Raw genomic sequence first — 24998 nt, 5'->3', positions numbered from 1 at the left:
TTAAAAGAGCTTACTACTAGCAAGGAAATCTTGTGCACAAACAAATTCAGATGGCTACATCTTCTCTGAAAATAGAAAAGAAAAAAAGAAGCATTGATTTTTGACATAAACGAATCAAATAATGTCTTGTTAGATATTTCATTCCAGCAAACTCCTCAGTAAAGTCAGTGGTATAAAAGATAAAAAATGTGCATAGCTTGTAAGATCAATTGGTGATATTAATACACTGTAGCTCTATAAGCTTGGGTAATACACACAAGTTTTTGGAGGGACTTATCAGCACCATATCAAACATTAAAATGAGAATGTAATTTTGCAAGGCACTGGCGAAAACGAAAAGAGAACAATGTTGGTTTATAGATGCACGTCATTGCAAAGGGTAGGTGTAAACGTGTGGATTGGCCTTCATGAAATATTTGGTGAAAATGGGGCACATCCATGATTCACCTCGCTTGTAAATTTGACACAGAAAAATCACTGAGACAAGTGGATGGCAAGCCCACTGATGTAAATACTGTAAAACATGATATATTCGTGGCATGAATTTTTCGCGAATTGGAGCCGACGGCCTTTTTTGCAGCATTAAATTTTCGCGACCTGCCACTAGCATTCAATGCATGAAGTGTAGACTTTCGCGTGCATTTTAATTTCGCGAATCTTGGCGCTCACGAAATTCGCGAAATTAAAATGCACGAGAACATTCCTCGTTTTACAGTACTCTCACGAGGCCTTCTACCTCCAGACAACTTACTGATGCTATCAATTTATCTGCTGTCCACATCTGCATGAGATCTCCAAGATTCACAATTACTGCTCCCTCTAGCGGTTTGGCTGATATCCACGATCCCTCCACATCTTGCACCTATTTTAAAACCGAACAAAGGAGTAAAATTGAGTCAAATATTAAAGGTATTGACATGGTCCTCCACCACAAACAGAATTCAATCTGCAGACAAACTTTTCTAGTGGTACATATTGCATGACATCTAGAAGAAACAGAGTGATTGCACAACCCTATCTCGAACCACATAAAATTGCGGCCTTTTTTTAATTTCTACTTCAACCAAGGGAGGAGGTTATGTTTTCATTGGCGTCGGTTTGTTGGTTTGTCGGTTTGTTGGTTTGTCCGTGTTCAAAATAACTCAAAAAGTTGTTGACGGATTTGGATGAAACATACAGGGATGGTTGAGAATGACACAAGTAACAGACGATTAAATCTCTGCGCTCTAAGAGTGCTTCTCTACTTCTTTTTTCCTTACCCATGACTATTCATTTGAATACATATAAAATTGCACATGCATGCATTTTCAACCCTCAGATTTTCACTTGTACCATACATAGACAATCCTTCTTTACCAGTAAATCCTTCCAGTCATGAAAACAACAAAGGCAGACAGATACAAAAATCATACGTTTGAGATATTCACTGCATAAAGATGTTGTCTGGACATGAGAAGAGACCAAAACGGATGTGTTTTTAGAATTAAACCACATGATGTGAAATGAGTTTGTAATCACACTATTGGACATAATTTCTGAGACATCTGAATATCACAGAGAGGACAGAACTTGCAATAAGCTGCTTCATTTCCCTGCAAAACCTCAATGATCACAAATTATTTTAAAATAAGCTTGCCTACATTTTGATCGAGACAATTTCACACAATCCTTTGATTTCAAAATCTCATGAACTGCATATAAATCATCATGCCACATTGGCAGCAACAATCAAGATCCAAATGGCAACATTTTTCATACCTACAAGCAAGGAACAGAAAAAAAAACCAAAAAAACAAACAACAAACAAACAAACAACACCTACGGACTACAGAATGGTTAGCATACGGCAGACCTGAATCATCTTCAAAATGCTTTGTGGTAGGTTCAGTTCTTTATTGATGACACTGGTCTACTTGATCATGACAGTGTAGGAATAAGTTCTAGCTGTAACAAAATACACTAAAATTACAGAAACATCCTCTATTATGTTGTAAATAACAGTAGTCACAAAAACAAAGAACTACAAATATGAGGAAAATTTGCGTCGGCTGGTTTCCACACCATCAAAATACCGAGAAGACATTCCATCATGATAGACACGAAGTGATGCCTCTGCCTCATTAAAAGACCCACCTCAAGGCCTCCTTGTGCATCCTGGAAGAGTAAAGTGATGCCTCCATAGTCGGTGTGCTCCCCGCATCGAATCTGGTTCTCTTTCAACTGCTCAAAGTTTGGTGGGGGGTAGTACAGGGTCCTCAAGATGGTGCTGTTTCTCTTCGTACCAAGGTTCTTATGTAGACTTCGGAAGTGGAGTGGATCCTGCATGTTAAACAACAAATATACTGTAAGCCGTGAATTATGTAATGCACACTACTTGGTATAAAAAATTATACTGCAGCCATGCATATCCTGATTTGACAGATGATATTTCAGGGTAAAATTGCGTATCATATAAACATAGCTTTTAAACAGCTTGTTGCCATAAGAACATCAAAAACACAAGATGGTATTCAATTATGCAATAATGTACCTATATAATTCACAGTGTAAAATTATTACAAATTGTATTTAACATGTCACTTCAACAAGACAAGGATAGCTACACCTCATGTATGGCATGCCAGGGCAAAACTCACATGCAATTTATCAAATCTGTTACCAATAATGGCCATTTTTTTTGACGTACAGTAATAGTGGTTGATCAAGTTGTTAATAAATATCAAGTGACAGAATGCCAAAGTTGATGTGTATCATTACTGAAATACATGCTGGCATATTCAGGTACAGTCGCTGGTATGGGATACTCAATTATGAATATGATTCAGTAGCTCGCAGCAGTAGAACATACAGTACTACATTCTGAACAAATGATCAAGCCAGCTAAAATATTGTATGCTGTCTAATCACAATATAATTTAATACACAAAGACATTAGAGGAAGGCAAGACAAAATCAAATTTCAGCAATATTTCTGTATTTAGTTTTTGGTGTGTGTGGTTTTTTTTTTAATAATTGTGAAGACAAAATATGGACACTAGTAAGGTCTCATCTATCCATTACATTGCCTGAATTCTTCAGCAGTGTTTAAACACGAACCTTTCAATGAAATGCTTGGTCATACATTACTTGTTCAGATTGTAATATCCAAATTGTTGACAAAACACATCACATACACATAAAGGAGGAGGCTTTACAGCCAGTACTAATGTTGCATAGAGTACCGCGCATAATCAGTATGCTTTGCCATAGCTTTGTCAGAATTCCTAAAGAATGACCTATGTGAACTGCATCGAGTGGAAGGGAGTGGTAAGACTTTGTGCATGCTGATGCACCGGGTGCACGTCACAAGACTGACGCCCATGAATCATACAGCACACAAGTCACACAGTTCACAAGTCATACAGCCCATGAGTTATACAGCTCACTAGTCATACAGCCCATTTACATAGTTTGACACTAAGCTAACAAGGCCCACGAGACCGACACATTAAGCCCCGTGTTGTATCTGTCAAACTCGTGGGCTGTTTTTACCTAGTGTCGAACTCATGGGCTTTATTTGCCTTGTGTCGAACTCATGGGCTGTATGACTCATGGACCTCTTTTCAGTGTCAAACTTGTGGGCTGTATGACTTGCGGGTGTTGGTCTAGTGGGATGACCCCGATGCACCCACTAGTCAGGTCCTGACCAGTGGCTCACATAATTCTTACCTTCAGCTCCAGTGCGTGTCCCATCACATCTAGAATTCTGTTGTGAAGTTTGATGCACCAGCCATACAGCACCTCCATAGACTGTCTGAACTCTGGCAAGCTTTTATCAGGCCACATCTAAGTATCAACGTATCAACACAGACATAATGTGAACACATCTTGACAAAAAAATTAAGTAAATTGAGAAAATAAATGAAATACTAATTCACTTCATCGTAATAACCAGCTGCATTAAATGCTAAGCTCTGTAATTTTCAATTGTCATGATGAAGTCAATTAAACCTGTTACTACAATGAATGTTAACTGCATTACCTATTATCATCTTTCAGATTTTAGCTTGTCCAGCACAGCTTCAAACTGTATCACATGAAATCATTCTTCACACATGAAGCACTACAACTGATAAAAGCTCTTTATTTCTTTACAGAATTCCATACTACTAGAAGAAGCATAGCAAATAATGTCTACAGATTGTCTGCAAAGAGCTAATGTCCTTCTAGTTCTCATGTGATATCCATTCCACCCCCCCCCCCCCCCCCCATTTAGGGCATTATGCAGGCGGCAATAAATCATAAAGCAATGATAAAAACGTGGGATCGGAAGTACAAAGCTCAAGCATGAAATAACAGGGAAGAAGTAGAGGATGAAATGAGTTGAAATCTGTTAAAACAACAAAGTTTATTAGGTGCATAGTATTATATACTTGGAAAGTCACAAGTCATGTCTTCGCTGGGGCGATAAGACCTCGTATCTAGAAAATGTCAAATGTTCAGGAGAGCCAAAAAACATGGCGGCCAAAGCACTGTGGCGAATGGGACAGCCTTTCCTTTGACATGCCGTGGTCGCTTCATTTTTGGAGTAAGACAGTTGGGATTTTGACAGGACATCACTTAACCCATTATTTGACCATTAATCCAAAAAACTCATTTTCACCCAAATTGCAGATACAAGGTCTTATCACCCCAGCGACGATATACTGATGTATTGTAAACTAAATAATGAGAATGTGGTTAGAGTGCCCCTTTGAAGTGAAGTGCTGCCCCATGTTCTTATTAGCTGAGGTAAAATCAAACAGAATGGTGGCATTTCACATGCCTGTTTTCTATCTTTTCAAAATAAGACCGAAGCAGTTGTTGCAGGAGCAAATGTCGTGTCACACGTGGTCTGTTTCATACAGTCATCACATAAACGACTTTGCAGAAATCTCAGAATGGTGAAAGTCGCTCATATGTCAGGGGCCGCGGAACGTTTTTCAGTTTGGTGGGGGGGGGGGGGGGGGCTGCGCAGCCGGAGGGGGGGGGGTGTACCAAGGTCAAACCCTCCCCCCTCCCCCCCGCTTAGACGCACTGGCGTAGCGTGGATACTAGTAATAATCTTTTGTTGTGATCTTGTGATCTTTGGAGGGTGGCAGTTACTATGCGGGGAAGCCAACGAGCCCGAGCGAGCAGAGGGAACTGGGGGGGGGGGGGGGGGGAGGGTGTGGGAGGGGGGTGTTCCCCCTCTCACGGTGAGAACTTTTTGCATTTTTATGTTGCATATGGTGCAATATGATACATGTTTTTCTGTCTTTTATCGACTTGCAACGGCCCCACTTGTTTAAGGTAGCAGGATATTTTGATGTGGATTATCATTGAACAATTTGTCTATAAAGTGGTAGCATTTAAATAAACTTCTTGTATTAATCTATTGTTACAATTAATTTCATGAACGTTGTCTGTTAAGCAATCAAACAGAAAAGGCATGCTCACGAGGGTGTAAATGATGATACAAAAGGGATATTTCTCCTCCCACACGAAGGTGATTTTACATTTTCAGACCTGAAATTCAGCGATCTGGTGCAAACTTTTGGTGCAATACTAGGATTTTTTTCTAGCTCCCCCACCCCCCCCCCCCATAATAATCTGGACTTTTTTTCAAGAAGGTGTTAATAGCAAAATCACGGCATTTAGCTCTTATTCCGCGTGTGCATCATCTATGTGTATGTACAAAGTCTAATGAGGTAGAGGTAAAGGGGGAGGTTGTGGGAGGGGGATGCCCCCTCCCACTCGACGGAGCTTTTGCATTTTTTTAAATCAAGATATAGCAATCTGAAGAACACCTTTTGTGAGATATTCGGGTGGTGTGATTTTCCCCCGATTTTTCCCCTTTCTTTCTTCCTTTTTTTTTTTTTTCACGATCCAAAAGTGTGGGGGGGGGGGGGGCTGCAGCCCCCCCGCTTCCGCGGCCCCTGTATGTAGCTATGAAGAGAAGTAAATCCATTTCATGAAGTCTCTCACAAGTGTGTCTAAAAGTCTCTCATTAGACTTTTATGACAGTGACCCCAGCTAGATCATGCTTTGATCTTTTGTCAATTAATGTCTAGCCCCCTCTTGAATTCTTACATTTTGGATGCTCTTTCAGACTTTGTATTCCATTTCTAATATAACCGTACAAATTTCTGGTAATAATTGGTAACTCTGTTGTATAGTGATTATAATCACCTCTTCTCATTTGAGTAGTATATGTTCTGACCGATACCACTGTTTCAAGAAAACATGTGAATTGTATTTCTGATTTTGCATTCGATCTTTATGAAACTTCTATCACTCCATTTGTTATAGTTAAATGTTCTTTTCCTTTTATTTAAAGTTTACTTGAATATGGAGTGCACAAGGAGTGACTTAAAAGGTACACAGTACATTAATGGCTCGACAGTTAATACAACTGAATTGTACTTCAAAAGGTGATAATACATGTATAATAATCGTATGAATATTGATTAGATTTGAAAATCCACATGCTAGGTAATGCTTTTCTGAGGGAGGTTTATGCATGAAATAAAGACTACAATTAACTTCATGAAAGACTCATTAGCATGCTTGGATTATACAAAATATGTTGCTAGGATGATGAGTTCAGAGTACTAGTGAGTACTAATGTGTTATGATGTTTGGGAAAAGTAGAAAATAAAAGTAGACAACACTCCTCAAAAAAGTGAATGTTGATTGCATAGGGCTCTGTACAAGAAGATTTATCAATGATACAAGAATTCAACCAGCTACATAAATATGCATTATCCTCTGCATGCTACAGTATAAGGATTAGAATGAACACTGGCTCTTTGGCGGAAGTTAGTTAGTCTACAGTGGCAGATCCAGGTAGGGCGCACTGGGCACGCGCCTCCCTTTATTTTTTGTTTACAACAAAAGAAATTAAAAAAAAAAAAATAGAGGGGGGCATGCACCCCCCTTTAATTTTGTAAAGGCGCCCTCTCTTTACGGAATTCCTGGATCCACCCCTGGTTAAGGGGATACGACGCCAGTCCGTTAATCAGGAGATCATTGGTTTGAATCCAACCGGAGTATGTGCAGTGTAGACGTATGCTCATGATTTTTTAATCAGGGCTTCCACTAAACCGCTGAATGATCTGTGTTTTGTTGTGTTGTTTTTTTTTAATCAATGAGCGGCAATTTGTTGATTAATTGCAACAAAAAATGACATCACACAAGAATTCATTAGTTTGAAGATCTGTCTCATTATTCGTTGCAGACTGTTTCTCCTATCAGAGCATATACCTCCTGGCAATGACACTTTATATCACACTGTATGAGACTTAAAATGATACCTGCAGTGGATGCCAAAGACTGTTTGACCCTTTAATGTGTCCAGACAATTAGCTTTACAATAACTTGCGAAGCTTTTTCATGAACAGCATTTCGTAAAAAATCCGGCCAAACTTAATATCAATAGAAATGAAGCTAGCAAGCAAACTCGGGTATAGCTTTAAATATCTCAGTCGACCTACAGGAAGGCCATGCTGACACAATGGGGATTAACTTAATTATTGTGTATCTGTATGGGGCAAATATAATAAAACCAAGATAGAAGTTTTACATAAATTGCAGAAAAAAGCATTACGAATATGCTCTGGTAGTCATTATTTTGCTCATTCGGCTCCTCTTTTTCGTAAATTTAATACTTTGAATATATTTGATTTGTATACTTATAATACCGCTGTTTTGGGATTTTATTATTTCAAAGATATGTTACCTCATAATATTTCATGTATGTTTTCAACTAATAATGAAATTCATAAATACAATACACGAAATTGCAATAGATTTCATATGTGGGTAGTAAAAACAAATCTGGTTTCAAACTCTGTACGTCACCAATTTCCGTTAATCTGGTATTCGATTCCTAGAGATATTTGTTCACGCAATAGCCTGTCCTCTTTTAAGAAATTTTTGAAAATATACCTTCTAGCAAATCACACATAGTCATAGTCAATTTATCATATCATTTGTCTTATGTTTTTGTTTTGTTTTGTTATGTTATGTTTTGTTGTATTTGTTGGTTTTCCGTCCATGTCTACACTTTGTACCTTAAAAATCAATTATTCTGTGCATAATCGTAAGGGAACTTACTTCACAAGGCCTTTTTGGCTTTTCTCAAGTTCTCTTTTTTCATTTTCACTGTTATATGTAAATGATTGATTATCCTTTTGTGTATTGTAAAATCCAATACTGTTGTATTGTTTTATCCGAAAATGAGATGAATAAACGAATTGAATTGAAAAAAAAAAAAAAATTGAAAAAAAAAAACGGATTATAGGTTATCCCTATTCATTGACAATTCTGTTCAAAAACACTTGTGTCAATTAGTGAAAAAAAAAAACCCACTATGATGTGTGTGCCAGTCGATGAACAAAGCACAGTATTAAAGAAAGGTTAATCAAATGAGGATACTTTGAGCATGGTTACATGGAGGTGGAGGCATTCACCAGTTTCATCTTTCAAACACATTACGCGAGGTCGACTCTGGTCACACGTTTTGTAGCAACCAACACATTCACCTTGCGCACCTACAACTTTGCACGCTACATAAAGATGTGTTGAACATAAAGAATCCACTCTTTGCATAATGATGTAGTGCGAAGCGCATTCTCCTCATGCCAACATCTGGAAACGTAAGCTTTTGGTACATTGTATGTTTAGGACCACTTTGTGTTCAAACAATCTCTGGCATGGTATGTAGCACAGTATGGTATGCTTTAAGAACATGCTAGGAAGTGGTTCACTTTTGGCTTTGTATGGTACAGTACGGTACACTCTGGGAGCAATTGTGAGCACTCCTATGATATAATATGCTTTTCACACGGTTCAACATAGCCCAGGACCACCAGAAACAGACATCAAACCACCACTTTTTTTCAGAAAAAAAGTGTTTTCATGGCCCAATCAGGCCACTAAAAAAAAAAGCAAGCTTTCCTTTCTAGAAGAGTGCTCATTATTTAACAGAACCCTAGGGCAACCAGAAATAGTGCTAAACTGTTGTAAAGTAGACCTAATGGAATGCTGTCAGCGGCCTATGACATTACAACTCTCTTTCCAGTTTTCTTTTATACTGTCCATGAGAATGAAGAATTTCAGGTCCAATGAACCCGAATAAACATGTATGTGACACAAAGACCACATACCCTTGGTATAGAGCTCTGTTAGTATAATTTCATTGTTACCCTTGAACAATCATTACAATTCATACAATTCTATACTCCATGAAATATGAGTGTGGGTGTGGGGCTTGTAAGATGAACAGTGTCACAGTCAATGGAGCTACAGTAGTTGTCCTCGCCCCCCCCCCCAAAAAAAAAAAGGAATAAAAAAGATAATACACACCTGTAAACTAGATGAAGAAAAGAAATAAATGAAATTAAAAGAAATTCAACACATGCCTAACAAGAAAGTCATAATATATTCTACAAGAGACAGACATTAATTTTGGCCAATGTTGATAGAGTGATAACCTTAAATTTCCTGTACTACTTCAACGGCTACCATTTAATACTTTACTACTGCACTAGCCCCTGCTAATTTGTAAGGGTTAGGGAAACAAGTCTTTCACCTCTTTAAAAGCAAGGCTCTTGCAAAGAGGCCAGTTTGAGAGGTGCAATGAATCACCCCACACAAAGCCCAGTCACCTGTACATATGTCAAGTCACCATGTCTATGACCCTGTGAATGGCGAGAAAAAAGCAGAGATATATCTTTGTGTTTTCATTGCACCATTCTAGTGTGAGCAGAAGCCGACAGTACTGCTCAATATGACCACTTGCCCAATGTATAAAGTTCCCTATTGTGTATTATTACAAACAGACGTCCTGCTGCCAAACAGCAAATATGACCTGCTATAACAAAAATAGCCAAGAGTTGGGTGTACTGCTGGCTATGTAACAGTCTGCAATGTCAATAAAATACACAAGTACATATCTTGATGAAAATGCCCTGTACCTCTACAAAATATCTACTGTTGTTATTATTCTAAAACACAGTTCCCCGAAATAGATGGAGGGAGAAAAACACACTATGGGAAATAACGGAAGTAAATATGCACAGCTTATATTGATGTTTTACAAATTTGCCTATCAGAATGTTGTATTGAATGGCACAAAATTATTGAAACTGTTTGGAGCAAATTTGTGTATGACAGAATGTCTATAATAATCAACAGGCATCTACATTTGTACTTAACAAACAGAAATGTACACAATTTCCTTTACACTTCTCTATAAAAATACAAGCTTTTTGAGTGCACAGAAATTTGTAAAGAAGCTCTGTCATTACATTACCAGCTTATCCTATGTGTTTTCCTTTGAATGCTAAAAACTGATACATTAGGATGGCAATCTCGGAAGTGCTGGTCTCGCAGAAAAGTGAATGGCTGTTTATGTGAAATCATCGCCTGTCAAACTACCATGCTCATTTTGTATTCTGCCATTATGTCTACAATGTACGCAGTGATCCTTGTGTCATTGTCATGTGAAGCAATTGTCTGATTTATGTTTTCAGGATGGCTTCGTGGAATGTACATAGATTTCAGAAATTTGTCAAGCGAGGTAATTATCTAATTTATTCATAAATGTTTTCAAAATGGCTTCTGAGCATTGGACTGTGGTGTGGAATGTCAATTTCAGAAATCTATTGTGTAATATGTTGTCAGAATGGTTTCTGATCATTAGATTGTGGCGTGGAATGCCAAATTCAGAAATTTAGCGCAGGAAAGTACAAGAAGCTTTTTAATAGTGTATTTTATTGGAGAAATACTTTTCTGATATTGTAAAGAATGAGACAGAGTTGAGGACGAAGCTTTTTACGGATAAGCAGGTGGTTATCAGGGAATGCTGATATGGTGTAGTTGAGCTCTGTTAATAAATCGCCCACATCTTCATAAAAAAAACCCTCCCACTACAATATCGTTTGTATCAGTTGTTGTTCCATGTACCGTAGAATGCGCCCTCTGATTCTCTCCTTCTTTCTTTTACTTGTTTTTCTAATTACTGTCACTCAATCATCACTGTATATATTCGCATTGTCACACTTCTGGTAGTCTATACCAAAAGAGACAGTCTCAATTCATTGTTGTTGGTGTACACCTTGTTCACAACGGGAGTTGGGTGAGCTCATCCACCTCCCGGTTCAACAGGGTGCTGAATTTAGCTGACAAATGCCGTAATGCATCATTAGCTGCCCCCCCCCCCCCCCCCACCACCATCATTTTTTGTCAGTAGAGGGACCTATCTATTTACAGCTTGGGAGAAAGGAAGGGGGTTTAGCTGAGAGGTGACAGGTAAAGGAAGGTAGTGGGAGATGAAAAGAGTCTTGGTTCGTGTTACTGCTACCAACCACATCCTCCCTTACATTTTCATGTCTCTGATATATCACAATAAAGAGATTGCAAAATTATTTGAATTACTCTGAAGGTGGCAATTCTCGGGCATTTCATGCCACATTAAATTGGCACAAATAATAAAAGCAAGCAAATATTTTTTGCTTGTTATACATAAATATCTTTTATCTCTTGGACCCCACAGAATTAAAAAAGTGAAATTCATTTTACTCGGTTGAGCATGAAAAATCTCTCACATAGAAACTTCCACTTATAAATTCACAAATTACAAAATATTGAAAAGAAGTGATTGGCAGGCAATCAAAGTATTCATTAGTTATGGTGTTGGCAACAATATTCGCTATTTTCATTTTGTTTGCTGTGTTGCTTAGCTACAGTGTGGCACACACATGATCATCCATTCAAAACAATTGTGGCTACTACAACTTGTACTGTAACAACAGTTGAAGGCCTTTGAAGAAAGCTAAGGAGCCCTCGGCAGAACATATCTATCATTCTCTTTCCCTTTTGGCAAAAATCTCCATTCCTGTTTGGAGAGTGAGAAAATGAAAAATCATATAGTGGCACCTTTTTTCAACAAGCTTCTTTCATGAACTCCCATACAGTAGCCATAGTGCAGAATGAAGCACACACACACACAGAAAAGCTGCACATCTGAACAAATTAAGAATCCATTCGTCTACTATTATAGCTATGCTACCTGCCAATCTTTATGAAACTACACGATGGGGTTTTGAAGATGAAGCTGATAATGTATCAAGTTTATGCATGATGCATGCCGGACAATTGATAATCGCAACAAAAACCAGCTCACTCAAGGCACATGTGCTCTCATGCAACCTATAGGGCATTGTGCGAGCTTTCCGCTTTTTGAGAGCGCATACATGTACCAGCCAAGTGACCAATCAGAATGGTCCCCATGTAACTTGGGGCAGAGTCTAATAGGGTGGTAATCTGACATTTCAGACTCATTATAATTTTCTGAAACCCACAAAAACATGCCATTTATAGAAAAGCACAATATTCTGTTGTCTTTTCTTCAATCATTTTGTCAAGAAATGCTGACAGATGGTGCAAAAATCTTGGACAACATACCGGTAATCATGCTGAAAAAAAAATCGCTGATTTTGACTACTTTTGACAATCCAATTTCCAACTCAATTTTCTCGGTGCAGCTGTTTCCAACTTTTGGCCCCTTACCTGTATGTCATTATAAATCACTATGTTATAGGTTGTGCAATCTGCAGAATGTATTAAGGACTGGTTAGAAAAATATTGTCTGGTGACGAAGTTAAAACGCTGGTAAGTACTTCTTCTGTATGTAGTGTCATTTTTAGGTATTAATGAAGGAAAATGGAAGTGTTTCAGCTAAAATATACACGTGTATCTCAACTATTGAAAGAGTGTTGTGATTCTGATTACACAATAAAAATAACATCTTTAAGAGTATGGTATATGGAATTCCTTGATGGTATTCAAGCAATTATGGTGAGCACCGTTCTGCTTTTGGTACTGTACACATTGTACCTGTAAAGTGTATGAGACAGACTGAAGGAGATGCCATACAATATAGCACACAACAATGGTATGATTCCTTAACCACCATTATGAAGCAAAAAAGAAAAAAAACTAGAAATGTCGCTATGGCGACTGATGCCTCCGCCATAATGCATGATTCTCCCAATAGGCGTAGAGTACAATGTCTTCACAATGTGTGATCCATGACAGTTTCACATAACTGGCAAAATATTGAAATGACAGGTTTGTCAGAACTGTCTTGAACTGGGTTTGCTTTAATTTTCTAAGAGTGCAGGTACACATATTTGGGGAATTGAGAACTTTTACTTGAATTCTGACAGACCTTTTTATAAGTTTATGCATTGAGTAATTTCCAAGGTATGAAAATAGAGTGTAATGACAGTACAAAATGGATTTTTTTTTTTTTTTTTTTTTTTTTTTTGGGGGGGGGGGGGGCATTGAAACCTGGCCTTTGACCCTTAACCTTTGACCTTTGACCTTCCGGCTGGAAATTTTCAAGAGAATCTCCATTAGGTAATGCATGTAATAAGTTTTGAAGCTAATAATGCAAGCATTGCATATATGAGGGAAATAGTAAAATTTTGAGGAGTTGACCTTGACCTTTGACCCCCTGACTATTGACCCATGACCCCTAAATTCCCTAGATAATCCCTGCCAGTCAGTACATGCGTATGTACCAAGTTCCACAAAGATACATTGAACCATTTGCGAGAAAAGTGATATTGCAACATTTTCACCTCACCTTTGACCTTTTGACCTTTGACCTTATGACATGAAACTCTCTGGAGAATCTTTACGCAGTAGTACATGTCCACACCAAGTTTCAAGAAAATACCTTTGGGCATTGCATAGATATGGGGGAAATTGCAACATTTGTAGCATTTGACCTTGACCTTTTGACCTTTGACCTCTTGCCAATGTCACTAAAATCATATCAACTAATTGTCCCATCATACATCATCCTTGGACCAAGTTTGGTGAAAGCTGCTTCATCCAGTTTTGAGTTATCACGTAAACAGATAAATTTTAGGATTTGACCTTGATCTTTGACCTTTGACCTCTGTCTGATTTCACTGAAAAACTAATCAAGTAATTGTCCCATTATACATCATCCTCCAAGAAAGTTTGGTGAAATTTACTCCATCCAGTCTTGAGTTATCGCGTAAACGGATACAATTTCATGATTTGACCCTGACCTTAGACCTTTGACCTTTAGCCGATTTCACCCAAAATCTAATCAAATAATTGCCCCATCATACTTCATGCTTGGACCAAGTTTGGTAAAATTCCAGTAAATATTACTCAAGTTATCACGTAAACGAAAGCGGACGTACGGACGGACGGACAACCCGAAAACATAATGCCTCCGGCACCACTTCGTGGCGGAGGCATAAAAATGGAAGCAGCAAGCAGAATGAATATAACTTTCAAGATTAAACAACTACCCCTTTGAGACCCTGACTGCCCTTGGCTGCCCCTTTCAACAACAAAAAAATCATCAAACTGTCTGCACCTGCTTTAATATGTGTATGCACGTATGCGTGGACTGCATGTGTTTAAAATGTGAGCGTTATACCCCTTTCAGTAACTCATGCATTTTTGGCCAGCTCCTGGCCCTAGCTACATGTACCTGTATATTGGCCTGCGCCAAGAAATAAAAATCGCATTCAGTAACTATAGCAAGGATGCGCTACATGTACTTTTACAATGACCCATTCATGAACTCAGCCACGTAAGGGATAACTACCATGGTAACTGAACGCGTGCTCCAGCAGAGGCATGGCCAGGTAATTGTGTCCTTTGACCGAGCAAGGAATTTTGGCCCAAGCCTGGTGCTGCTATCGTTCATAAATTCTACGATCAGCGCCAGGCCTAGCTTACAGCAGTGACCCATTCATATCCCATTTTCCGACCCATTCCCGACCCATTCATAACCTCAAAATTTTACGACCAGGCTAAGGCCTGGCCCCTGAAAGGGGTACTACTTTGCCTGTCTCATGATAATATTGCCCCTGTAATACACTCTTCTACATATACAACGTACAATGTATGTGAGCAGTCTAAATCTATGCAAAATAGAGAAAAATCTAACAAGTTTTCTTCCTCCTATGTGTGGAGGTTAACAATGAGAGAAAAATCCAGGTGCAAGGAAGTTAAAGAGGAGTGCAATGATCAGGATGGCTTGAGAACAGGAGAGGAGAAGGAACAGTTAATCCTCACACAGCGAGGAGTTTGACGTACATCCTCTGTGACTGCTTTCACCGTGTAGTTGAAGCACTGCTTGAGATCGTGTGGTCTCTCTAAGCAGCACCTGAGAAGAGGAGATATCACAAAGAGAGCAAATGTGAGTCCAGGAGATCCAAGGAAAGGAACTCCTGAGGGGGAAGAACTTTCAATCTACCGCCACATCTTTTTATTGTGCATGTGAGAATTTGATCAAAACTTCAATCATCTGTCACATTTATCAAGAGTTGGCATCAAAGCACAATTCCTTCTCTGGGGCAGGTCTACCTTGAGACATGAAACAAGAAAAATATGGTGAGACAAATGAAGGAATTTGGCAATCTATCAGCATTTCACCATTGAATAATGACCTGACTGTTAATAATATGCTGACAATGATGCAATGCTTAACCTGTTAAAGATTAGTCACGAGTATACTGGGCAGGTGCCGAAGCGAAATGCATGTTATATCTAGCAAAATAAGCTCGTCCTCAATGGGTTAATGCCACTGAGAAAATAATTTGCATATCTTTTATACACACGTCACAATATGAACTGAGAGCTTCTGACATATACATTGGTTTGTACTGGTAAATCTTTAAAACAGATATTGATTAGGATGTTCAAAGGTCACATGTTACATTTTTTTTCATGGTGCAGATTATCCCTGACATCCTGACAGAGTTGAATGCCTTTAAAAAGAAAAGAAAAGAGGAGAAAACATCAGGTCATGCTTCGAAAGTCAAAGTGTCAGATGTTTTTTATTTTTCTCTCCTCATGTTGCTGCTTGTTCTTTCAATTACAAAATTTCTTTTGCTATAGTACATTGTATAAAACACTGTCTCATACAAACCACCGATAAGAGTTTTCAGAAAGACTTGAGACTAAAATCAACCTGATTTTACCGACACATTAGCCATCAGGGAGGGGAGCTTTAGATTTTCGTGACGCGGACTTTCAAAGGAAAAAACAACAACCTGTTTAGAGCATGATAAAAGTTGCTTTAATGACCTAACGGACACATCGTCTGAGTTTGCATGGTCTGCTCTGGGCTATGTTTGCATCCACTCAAATTCACACTGAAGAGAGCGACACTACTTGATGCAATGATCCTATGGGGGCTCCATTTTACTTTGAAAGTTGCATCCTCGGGTAATCTAAAGCTATTCTGCAACAAGACACAGGGAAAGAGAATGACCAATGCAATGGCTGTCCTAAGCGTCCATGTTGCACATCTAAAGCTCTGTATTATACCACAGTACAAAAATGTGTACAGCTATTAATAGTCTGCTTGCTGTCAAGCATTATATGTACCACAAGATACCTACCTCTCTTTTTCTGTTTCTTCGAAGCCATGGATCGAGTACTTGTTATCCTGGGGACCAATGTAGTTCAGTTTGGTTTCTTCCGGCAGCTCGAAGAACTTCTTTGAATATTTGAAGGCATCTTCGATCTATTGAAGAAGAGAAAAAATAACTAAATTGATTTAATACAGAAGTATCACATCAAGGAGTCAAAGCCTTACAATAACACAGCACAAAGACCCCAATATCACTCATCCCCTGCAATTGTAGACACTCTAGTAGTTGCAGTTGGGTGGGTATAAGAGTGCAGAATATATCTACTTCATCTGTTGCTCATGATGTACAGAAGTCACTGACTTTTAAAGAGACACTACCCAAGCATCATGACAGAATACCTACTGAACAAAATACAATTGTGTACACTTGTACATTAGATGTGTGTAGCAAGTTTGTGTTTGCTTGTTAGTCATCAGTGCAACATGAACATATGGCAAAGAAATACAGTAAGTGAGCATGATTCTTCATGGTCAAGTCATTCCTTCAGTCGGAATGGCAAGTAAATTTTTTTATTCCAATGACTACGAGTCTGTCCCAGAGTTTCAGACCCCATTTCAGACCCCATTCAGACCGCCCACAGTCAACCTACAGTAATGTATGTTACAGCAGGGTAGTCGGCCCCACATTTTTGTGCATTAACACTGCCTTGCCAAGTCGCACCTGAGTGAAGTTTCCTTATGAATAGTACGTTGTATGTTCCTTTTTTCATTGCAGTGGCACTCCACATGTACATACAGTACATGAAAACATTTGTTGTTGTTGTTTTTCGGCGATCACTATATGGTATAGCCAGGGCTCGACACTAACTTTATTTTTCGGTGGCCCACCAAAATCATCAATTTCAAATTTTTGGTGGCCCGAAAAAAAAAAATCGATAAAAGTCAATTTTTTTTTTGATAAGTCACACACTCACTGCATGCATTTATGCATTTCCGGCGCAAAAAGTTACGAATTTATTGACACACTTTTCAAAAAATTTTGGTGGCCCGAGGTGGGCCACCAAATTTGCCCTTTTCTGAAATTTGGCGGCCCGACTTTCATTTTTGGTGGCCCCGGGCCACCGGGCCACCGTTAGTGTCGAGCCCTGGTATAGCTGAGTGGCCGGGTTTGGCCACACATTTGGGGGTCTACTTGCGTTTACATGTACAAGTGTATATCAACAAGAGGTGGTCCAGCCTCAGTACAGCAATTACGTTGTTGTAAACTGGGTCTAAGACCCACTGGCCCTTTTATAACAATTGTAGGTACATGGAGAAAAGGAAAGATACATGTAGCTGTTGTACAGTACAGTGCACATTGAAGCACCCTACAGTACTTTTGAATATAACCTGCAAAAACCATTCACAGTGTAAGACTGATGAATATGGAAACCAGTTAGAACGCAGTAAGTTCATAGCCTGATTATGTTTTGTGATACCAATACCATTACGTACACAAGTATTAAAAATGCTGTGAGCTTCATCTCACCAAAAAACAGACTCATTCGATGGTGCCTCTGCAATAAAGGCTTCATTCATTTTACAAATAGCTGCATCCATAGTCAAATAAATTTACTTTCTTGCTGATGCTGCAGCTGCACTCAAAACAAATAGAATGCTCTAATCAGTGGAAAAAGATCACATAGATACAGTACATGTACCGTACATTGTCCATTCATAATGGCAAACTAATATTTGGCAATGACTTGCAAAAATTGTAAAGGAAGGAAGTGTTTGGCAAGGTATGATCTTTTTACACAATGGCTTGGTGAGTGAGTGTGGACATTATTCACGTAAAAGATGAATTCACAATCTTTGTCAAAAACAGCATGTACACCTTGTACACTTGTAGTTGCAATTGTACTTAGGTATTAACTACAGATTGTAATGTAAAATATATCATAACTCATATATCCTCTACATAAAACATTTTTTCTGAATGTAGCTGCACTCAATTTACACATTATACTATGGTGGGGGAGGGGGGTAGTGTGTACTGTATTATGTACAAATGTGATACGTACAGTACATTGTACATGGTACATGTACTATTACATGTAACTACTTGTAGTAATGCTGCTGAGCACTTGATGCACTTGTAATGGAACCACATCAGATCACAAGTACATTGTACATGTATTCAGAAGAATATACTGATTTGACTTTGATATCAATTTGTACATCAAAGTGTCCACTGTACAGTACACAACTGGCTTCATCAGTACTACAAAATTGTATGAAACATACTGTCCTGACCAAGGGCATGTTATTGTACTATATTGTAAAAGCAAAGATGAGTCCACTATCTATCTTCCAAATTCACAAAAGTTGTCTGAAACATACTGATATTAAAGTATCCCAAGCAAATTTGACACATTTTGGTCCACAAAATGTTAGATACTCGCTTGGATGTAAGACTGCATTATGATTCTGCCATTTGCTTGTGAAGACGCAGTACTGATGGAGTATATTGAATACGGTAGCTGCAATCAAGAGGAGTGGACATGCTTCACATTCTACCACATCCGATTGCAAATTTTATGGGCCACCAGTGACTCGAAAATGTGTTACATCACATTAGTCATCATATTCACCGAGGTGCTGTTTGATCACTAGAGGAAAGAGTGTACAGAGAGTGAAAAGTTTTTTATGATGTTTGTGTACTTGCCCACCTCTGGTCATTGTGCTGGGTTCTTTAAAAAAAAAAACAACAACAACAAACAATATGTTTATCTCTCACACACACACAACAAAAATTCTGTAGCAGTCATCCCCATTCCCCGACGTCAAAAGGTATAACTTGTCATGAGTCAGAAGAATGACACTGCATTGTTTCCAAGGAGACTTCTTGTTGCAGAGTAATCCATAAGGCCGAAGCATAACCGTAGGGCCTACAGGTGTACATGTAGTCCCCACCTTCTGACGATCGTTGACATTCACTGAGGAAAGTCACTGTCAGCAGTGATAGGGATTGACAGAATAATGCAACAGTTGGATTTTTGACAGCTGGTTTCTGACAGGCACTACACACAATAGGCCATACAAGTACAATGTACTTTTATCTTTCAAAACTTTGCATGATCTAATATCATTAATTATCTCCGCCAAGGGAGGCGATTATGTTTTCATTATCGTTTGTTTGTTGGTTGGTTGGTTTGTTGGTTTGTACATGTGCAAAATAACTCAAAATATTGTGATCAGATTTGGAGGAAACTTGTGGGAAAGGTTGAGAATGACACAAGGAACAGATGATTAAATCTTGGTAGTGATCAGGAAATTTCCATGGATTTTATGAAGGATTTTTGATATTTTGGCAGACAGGGTCAATGAACTTGGGAGTTTAAGCTGTGCATTTTTTAGGCTTTCATACACGCACTAAAGTGTGTGCTCTAGTTTCTCCTAGGGTGAGGCACGCTACACAGCTGAGGGTTGATGACATAACAAAAAGCTTCTATACTGGGAAATTTTGGCAATTTTCAGCATACATACATACAGTACCTGGACAGTGTATGTATGGGTGGAAATCACTGATCTCTATGGAAGAACAAGATCACTGGTGGAAAGTAGCGACTGCGCTTTCAGACTCGCATGCTTCTCTACAATTGTATGTGTAGTTTTTATTTTGTTTTGCTGTTGTTGTTTGGTTCATTCAGTAAAGACCTACACCCTGTAAACAGTATAGGTCTTTAAAGGGATGGTATACAGTATTTTTGGTTGAGATGGAGGTTTTAGATTTTAACTTTTTGCAAGATATACATGTAAGTATCAAAGAGCTTACAAAGCATACAGTTCTAAGACGTAATCTCAATGAGCAATTCAAAGTTTATTTCATGAAAATTGATTTTGAAATGGCTGAGATCTAAAAGCAAAGAAAAACAAAGTGGTAACTATTAATAAAAGAAGGGGGTCCCACTAGGCCTAGCCTGGCCAGACCGCTGTGCGGCAGTCTGACATCTACGTTGTACAAGTGTAGTGTTTTACGTTGTATACGACCGTCGCTTTTGACGGCAAAATCATATTAACCCATTCCTTCCGCAATTCTCCGAGTGCCTTTAATGCCCCCAAACGAGATTCTTTTCGCCCGTCGACAGAGAGGCACACAGGTTGGTAATCCAGCTGTGTGAAGGCAGTCAAGCGGTTCATTGTGTCCCCCTTTCTAAGGTCAACTACATGTGCCCGTGAACAATGGAAATATCGATCGGGTGCGAGGTATGAATAGAGCGTGCGCTGATGAGCTCTCAGAATCTTTTGTTCTACACAAAACCAAGTACCTGAATGAGGTGACTGGGGTCAGCAAACCCGCATTTCTAACTGATCTCAGCCTTGATCATTATGTACATGTTCGTACGAGTTTACAGCAAAACAAGCAAAAAAACTAAATCAGGAAAAGGTACACAATACTGTAATACCCCCTTTTTTTAAACAGCAGGAGAACAAATCCTGATAGAATAAACTCTGATCTTTTTATCAAACCCACTTTTCTGAGCAATTTAACACAAAGAAACATGAATTTAGGCCACTGAAGCAGGCACCCTTGTATTCATTTTGGGAATCTGGTAAACCAGGTTCCCGTATATCAGTTGCTCCCACGGGAACCTGGTAAACCAGGTTCCCGTAAGGAACGGGTTAAAATGTCTTTCATTTTGTTTGATTTTAACAATAAGATGATTTTTAGGCCTTCTGATCTGGAGATTCTCCCGCCTGAAACCCTGGCCTTAGCAAACTGGAGACTCCAACTTGATCGATGCGCGCTAAGTCCCTTGCGGTCTGGGGTTCTAGAGCTACGTAGATGCTCTCTCGTGCATTCAAACTTCTACAAGGCTTATTTTTCAACATACAATGAAATTAAGTAAGATATCATCTCAAGCGGGAGAAATTGAATCTCAAGCGGGAGATTCTGCAAAAATGGGCTTTCGCCCAGTTTCGGCGGGAGATCTCCAGTCGAAAGCGGGAGAGTTGGAGACTCTGCTGTTTTACTGATGAATGAAAGTGCCCCTGCCAGAAATAGGCACCCTGCCGGCTGCCGTTGGCGCAAACTGGGCTGATTGCAACAACAAAAAAAAGCATCAAACAATGCAGCGTGGCACACTAGTTTCAGCACTGCACAAAGTACGAAAATACTCTTTCCAGAGGTCAGTACTTCACCCGGAAGAAGAAGAAGAAGAAGATTACTCTACAAACCGTAGCTAATCAGTTAACGTGGTTAGATCTCTAACTTAACGTTAGGGGTTCCATAACTACACGCAGCGCTGTCGCGAAGCGACAGCGCTGCACCTCTATTCCTTCGCGGACGTTGTTATCATTCACTGTTTCCTTTATGAATATCTTTATTAATCGTGGAAAACTAAAATATGAGGAATTATCGTAATCTATGACCATCATTCAATAACCGGTATGCGATTTTTTGTTTAATTACGTCTAAAACTTACCGAAATCTATGGCTGAAATCAGGTCTGTAAACGTCCTTACTGCTTCACTCCTCATCTGCGTGTTATATGAATGGCATTCACTCTCGTATACTACAACGTAGGTAGTCGGGGCGGAAGTGATGAGATAGTCGGATGACCCCGACTAAAAGTTCAAATCATTGCCGGTGCAGCACGCGCGGATCTACTACAAGCTTTACGTAACACATGAAACGCACGGGTGCACGGGCGTACGTAAAAAGCAACCACTTCTGAATGCGCATGCGTGGTAGTTTGTTGCTTTTGTGAAGCTCTCGAAGGAAAAGATGCCACTGCACGATCTACTCCGAAAAATTCAACAATAAGGTCTGGATACCAACAAAACGCCGAATTCAACTCAACCATCAGGAAAATACGCTGTAGGTAAGTTTTGCAAATTATATTACTCTTAAAATCATACAAAATAAAAGGTATTTTATGTGATTTTGCCGTCAATAGTGACGGTCGTTTACAACGTTGAAACACTAACACATGTCAGACCCTGTGGGTGCGCAGCACAGTGTCTGGTCAGGCTAGGGGTTCCATAGACTGTTCAGTGTATGACCGGTGACTGTAACTGTTAGAAATTACAACATAGCCATAGGCCCTAGTCTACGTGTCCTACAGCAGGCTGGTCGATTGACTGCCAGACTGGGCTGTGCATGTGGTGGTTGCAGTTGGACATGCAAGTTGATTGGCGCTGGTAGACAGTAGATCTCAGTCCGGGAAACCCGCTCATGAGGACCGCCCCCGCGTACGAGGATGGTCCCTCCTCATGAGGACCTCCCCCCTCCTCATGAGGCCCCCCGGGGAACGCCTCATGAGGCCCCCCCTTCACTTCTTATTCATCTCACATCTGACGTATAAATTGTCGCAACTTTGCACGGTGATTTTTTGTTACACACACATGTCCACTATCCATGATGAAAAGAAGAAAAAATCCTGTCTGTTTTTTTTTTTTTTAATCGAGTTTTAATCACCCGATGCAGAGCGCCCATCAAAACACGGGCGCCAACGCGTTCGCACAATGCAAGACTGCCGCACCTACCGGCCTGATCCGACTAAATATTTTCGATGCTTTTTTCTGCGGCTCTCACCTCTCCGCGCACGAATTAGCCTCGTGAAGCTGAAGTCTGACATCTTTTTACACAAATTCGTAACGAGAAAAATTAAATCAGTACTAACCTGATCTTGTCCATATATTCCAAATTACTATTCCACACTGATAGAGTAGGTGGGTAGATGACATACTCCAGTTTGTTAGCAAAATAATCACTTTGTAGGTATGACGAGTTCACTTTCTTCGTCAATTCCGCCCACGATTCCGCCGCCCGCTTACCGTTTGGGCGCTTTCTCTGGAATCATCCCGCGACGCGACGTACGTCGCATCACATCACGCATCCAGCACATACCAGTCTGGTACTTACTGGTAGTATGTGCTGGATGCGTGATGTATGCGACGTACGTCGCGTCGCGGGATGATTCCAGAAAAAGCGCCCAAACGGCGGAATCGTGGGCGGAATTGACGAAGAAAGTGAACTCGTCATACCTACAAAGTGATTATTTTGCTAACAAACTGGAGTATGTCATCTACCCACCTACTCTATCAGTGTGGAATAGTAATTTGGAATATATGGACAAGATCAGGTTAGTACTGATTTAATTTTTCTCGTTACGAATTTGTGTAAAAAGATGTCAGACTTCAGCTTCACGAGGCTGATTCGTGCGCGGAGAGGTGAGAGCCGCAGAAAAAAGCATCGAAAATATTTAGTCGGATCAGGCCGGTAGGTGCGGCAGTCTTGCATTGTGCGAACGCGTTGGCGCCCGTGTTTTGATGGGCGCTCTGCATCGGGTGATTAAAACTCGATTAAAAAAAAAAAAACAGACAGGATTTTTTCTTCTTTTCATCATGGATAGTGGACATGTGTGTGTAACAAAAAATCACCGTGCAAAGTTGCGACAATTTATACGTCAGATGTGAGATGAATAAGAAGTGAAGGGGGGGCCTCATGAGGCGTTCCCCGGGGGGCCTCATGAGGAGGGGGGAGGTCCTCATGAGGAGGGACCATCCTCGTACGCGGGGGCGGTCCTCATGAGCGGGTTTCCCGGACTGATCTAGACTAGTACTAGTACTAGTAGTAGTCTTACCTTATCTGTAGGAATTCCATGATTGACGAGGTACATGAAACCTACAGTGGTGAGAGCGTGCTTGACTTCGTCCACCAACTTTTGAAATGCCTTATCATCTCCGCGCTCGGCATCGATACGATACGCCTCAAAATCCACGACTGCTATGCTCTTTGCCATGGTCAATAGGAATGGGAATGCTCGGGGTACACGGGTGCGGGTTGGGACGAACGACGGGACGACAGAGCGGGAGAGCTCGGCAGTGGAAAACTGACCCTGACTTGTCTTTGTGAATGTATACCGGACTGCGTTGATTAAAATGTCTGGAGGTCTGTACAGCTGTAATACTGCCAGACTTTCTTTCAGCCAAGTGAAGACAAGTCAGTAATTAATCGCATCGACTGCAACGTTCGGTTGAATCTCACCAATCCTCACTTGCACTTGCACTTCCGCTCCGTATGTCATGAACCCGTAGCTGTGTGTGCTTGCTGCTGTACACAACAATTCGTTCACATCTTCGTCCCTTTCCGTAAGAAATCGATTGACACCAGGAACATGAAACCGGGAAATAAAAGACAGTATATATATTGTGGTATTGTAGGCTATCAACCCAGTACCCACCCGTGCCCGTAGCTTAAATTTGAGAATCAAAATCCTTTCGTTTTCCTCCTGGCAGCACCATTCACCATGCTACCAACACCTAAAACGCAGGAACATGCGCATGCCGTATGTATGTAGCGCAATTACACCACCACGTACGTACTCGTACACCACAGCTACAATTTCAAGTTCGGTGCTAGTGCTAGTGCTAGTGCTATCTCAGCACTAGCACCGGCAATAAAACCGAACTTGAAATCACGTCGGTGTTGGGAGTTGACCTCAAAATTATGACGTATTTCCGGTTGCTGGTGCTGGGCTCGGTGTTGAATGTCGTCTGCTGAACCGAGCTCCGC

General features: G+C 40.0%; 1 protein-coding gene across 2 annotated transcripts in view; it reads right to left on the bottom strand.

Annotated features, from left to right (window-relative positions):
* LOC139714895 (uncharacterized) overlaps positions 1-24727 on the bottom strand; it is a 31602-nt gene extending 6875 nt beyond the window's left edge. Inside the window, exons 1-6 of one of the 2 annotated variants that reach the window (XM_071626540.1) lie at positions 24067-24727; positions 16464-16588; positions 15133-15223; positions 3709-3825; positions 2134-2319; positions 752-862 (exon numbers count right to left, since the gene is read on the bottom strand). In XM_071626540.1, coding sequence (XP_071482641.1) covers positions 752-862; positions 2134-2319; positions 3709-3825; positions 15133-15223; positions 16464-16588; positions 24067-24225 — 789 coding nt within the window. In that variant the 5' untranslated portion in view covers positions 24226-24727. The remainder of the gene's footprint in view (positions 1-751; positions 863-2133; positions 2320-3708; positions 3826-15132; positions 15224-16463; positions 16589-24066) is intronic. The other variant, XM_071626541.1, reaches the window with a different exon arrangement.
* Between the last annotated feature and the right edge of the window lie 271 nt (positions 24728-24998).

Source organism: Diadema antillarum, unplaced genomic scaffold (assembly GCF_040938485.1).
Source record: "Diadema antillarum isolate AM-2024a unplaced genomic scaffold, OU_Dant_1.0 seq00002506_RagTag, whole genome shotgun sequence".
NCBI classification, from domain to species: domain Eukaryota; kingdom Metazoa; phylum Echinodermata; class Echinoidea; order Diadematoida; family Diadematidae; genus Diadema; species Diadema antillarum.
The sequence above is the reverse complement of the archived record's forward strand: the minus strand, read 5'-3'. Positions and strand labels throughout refer to the sequence as shown.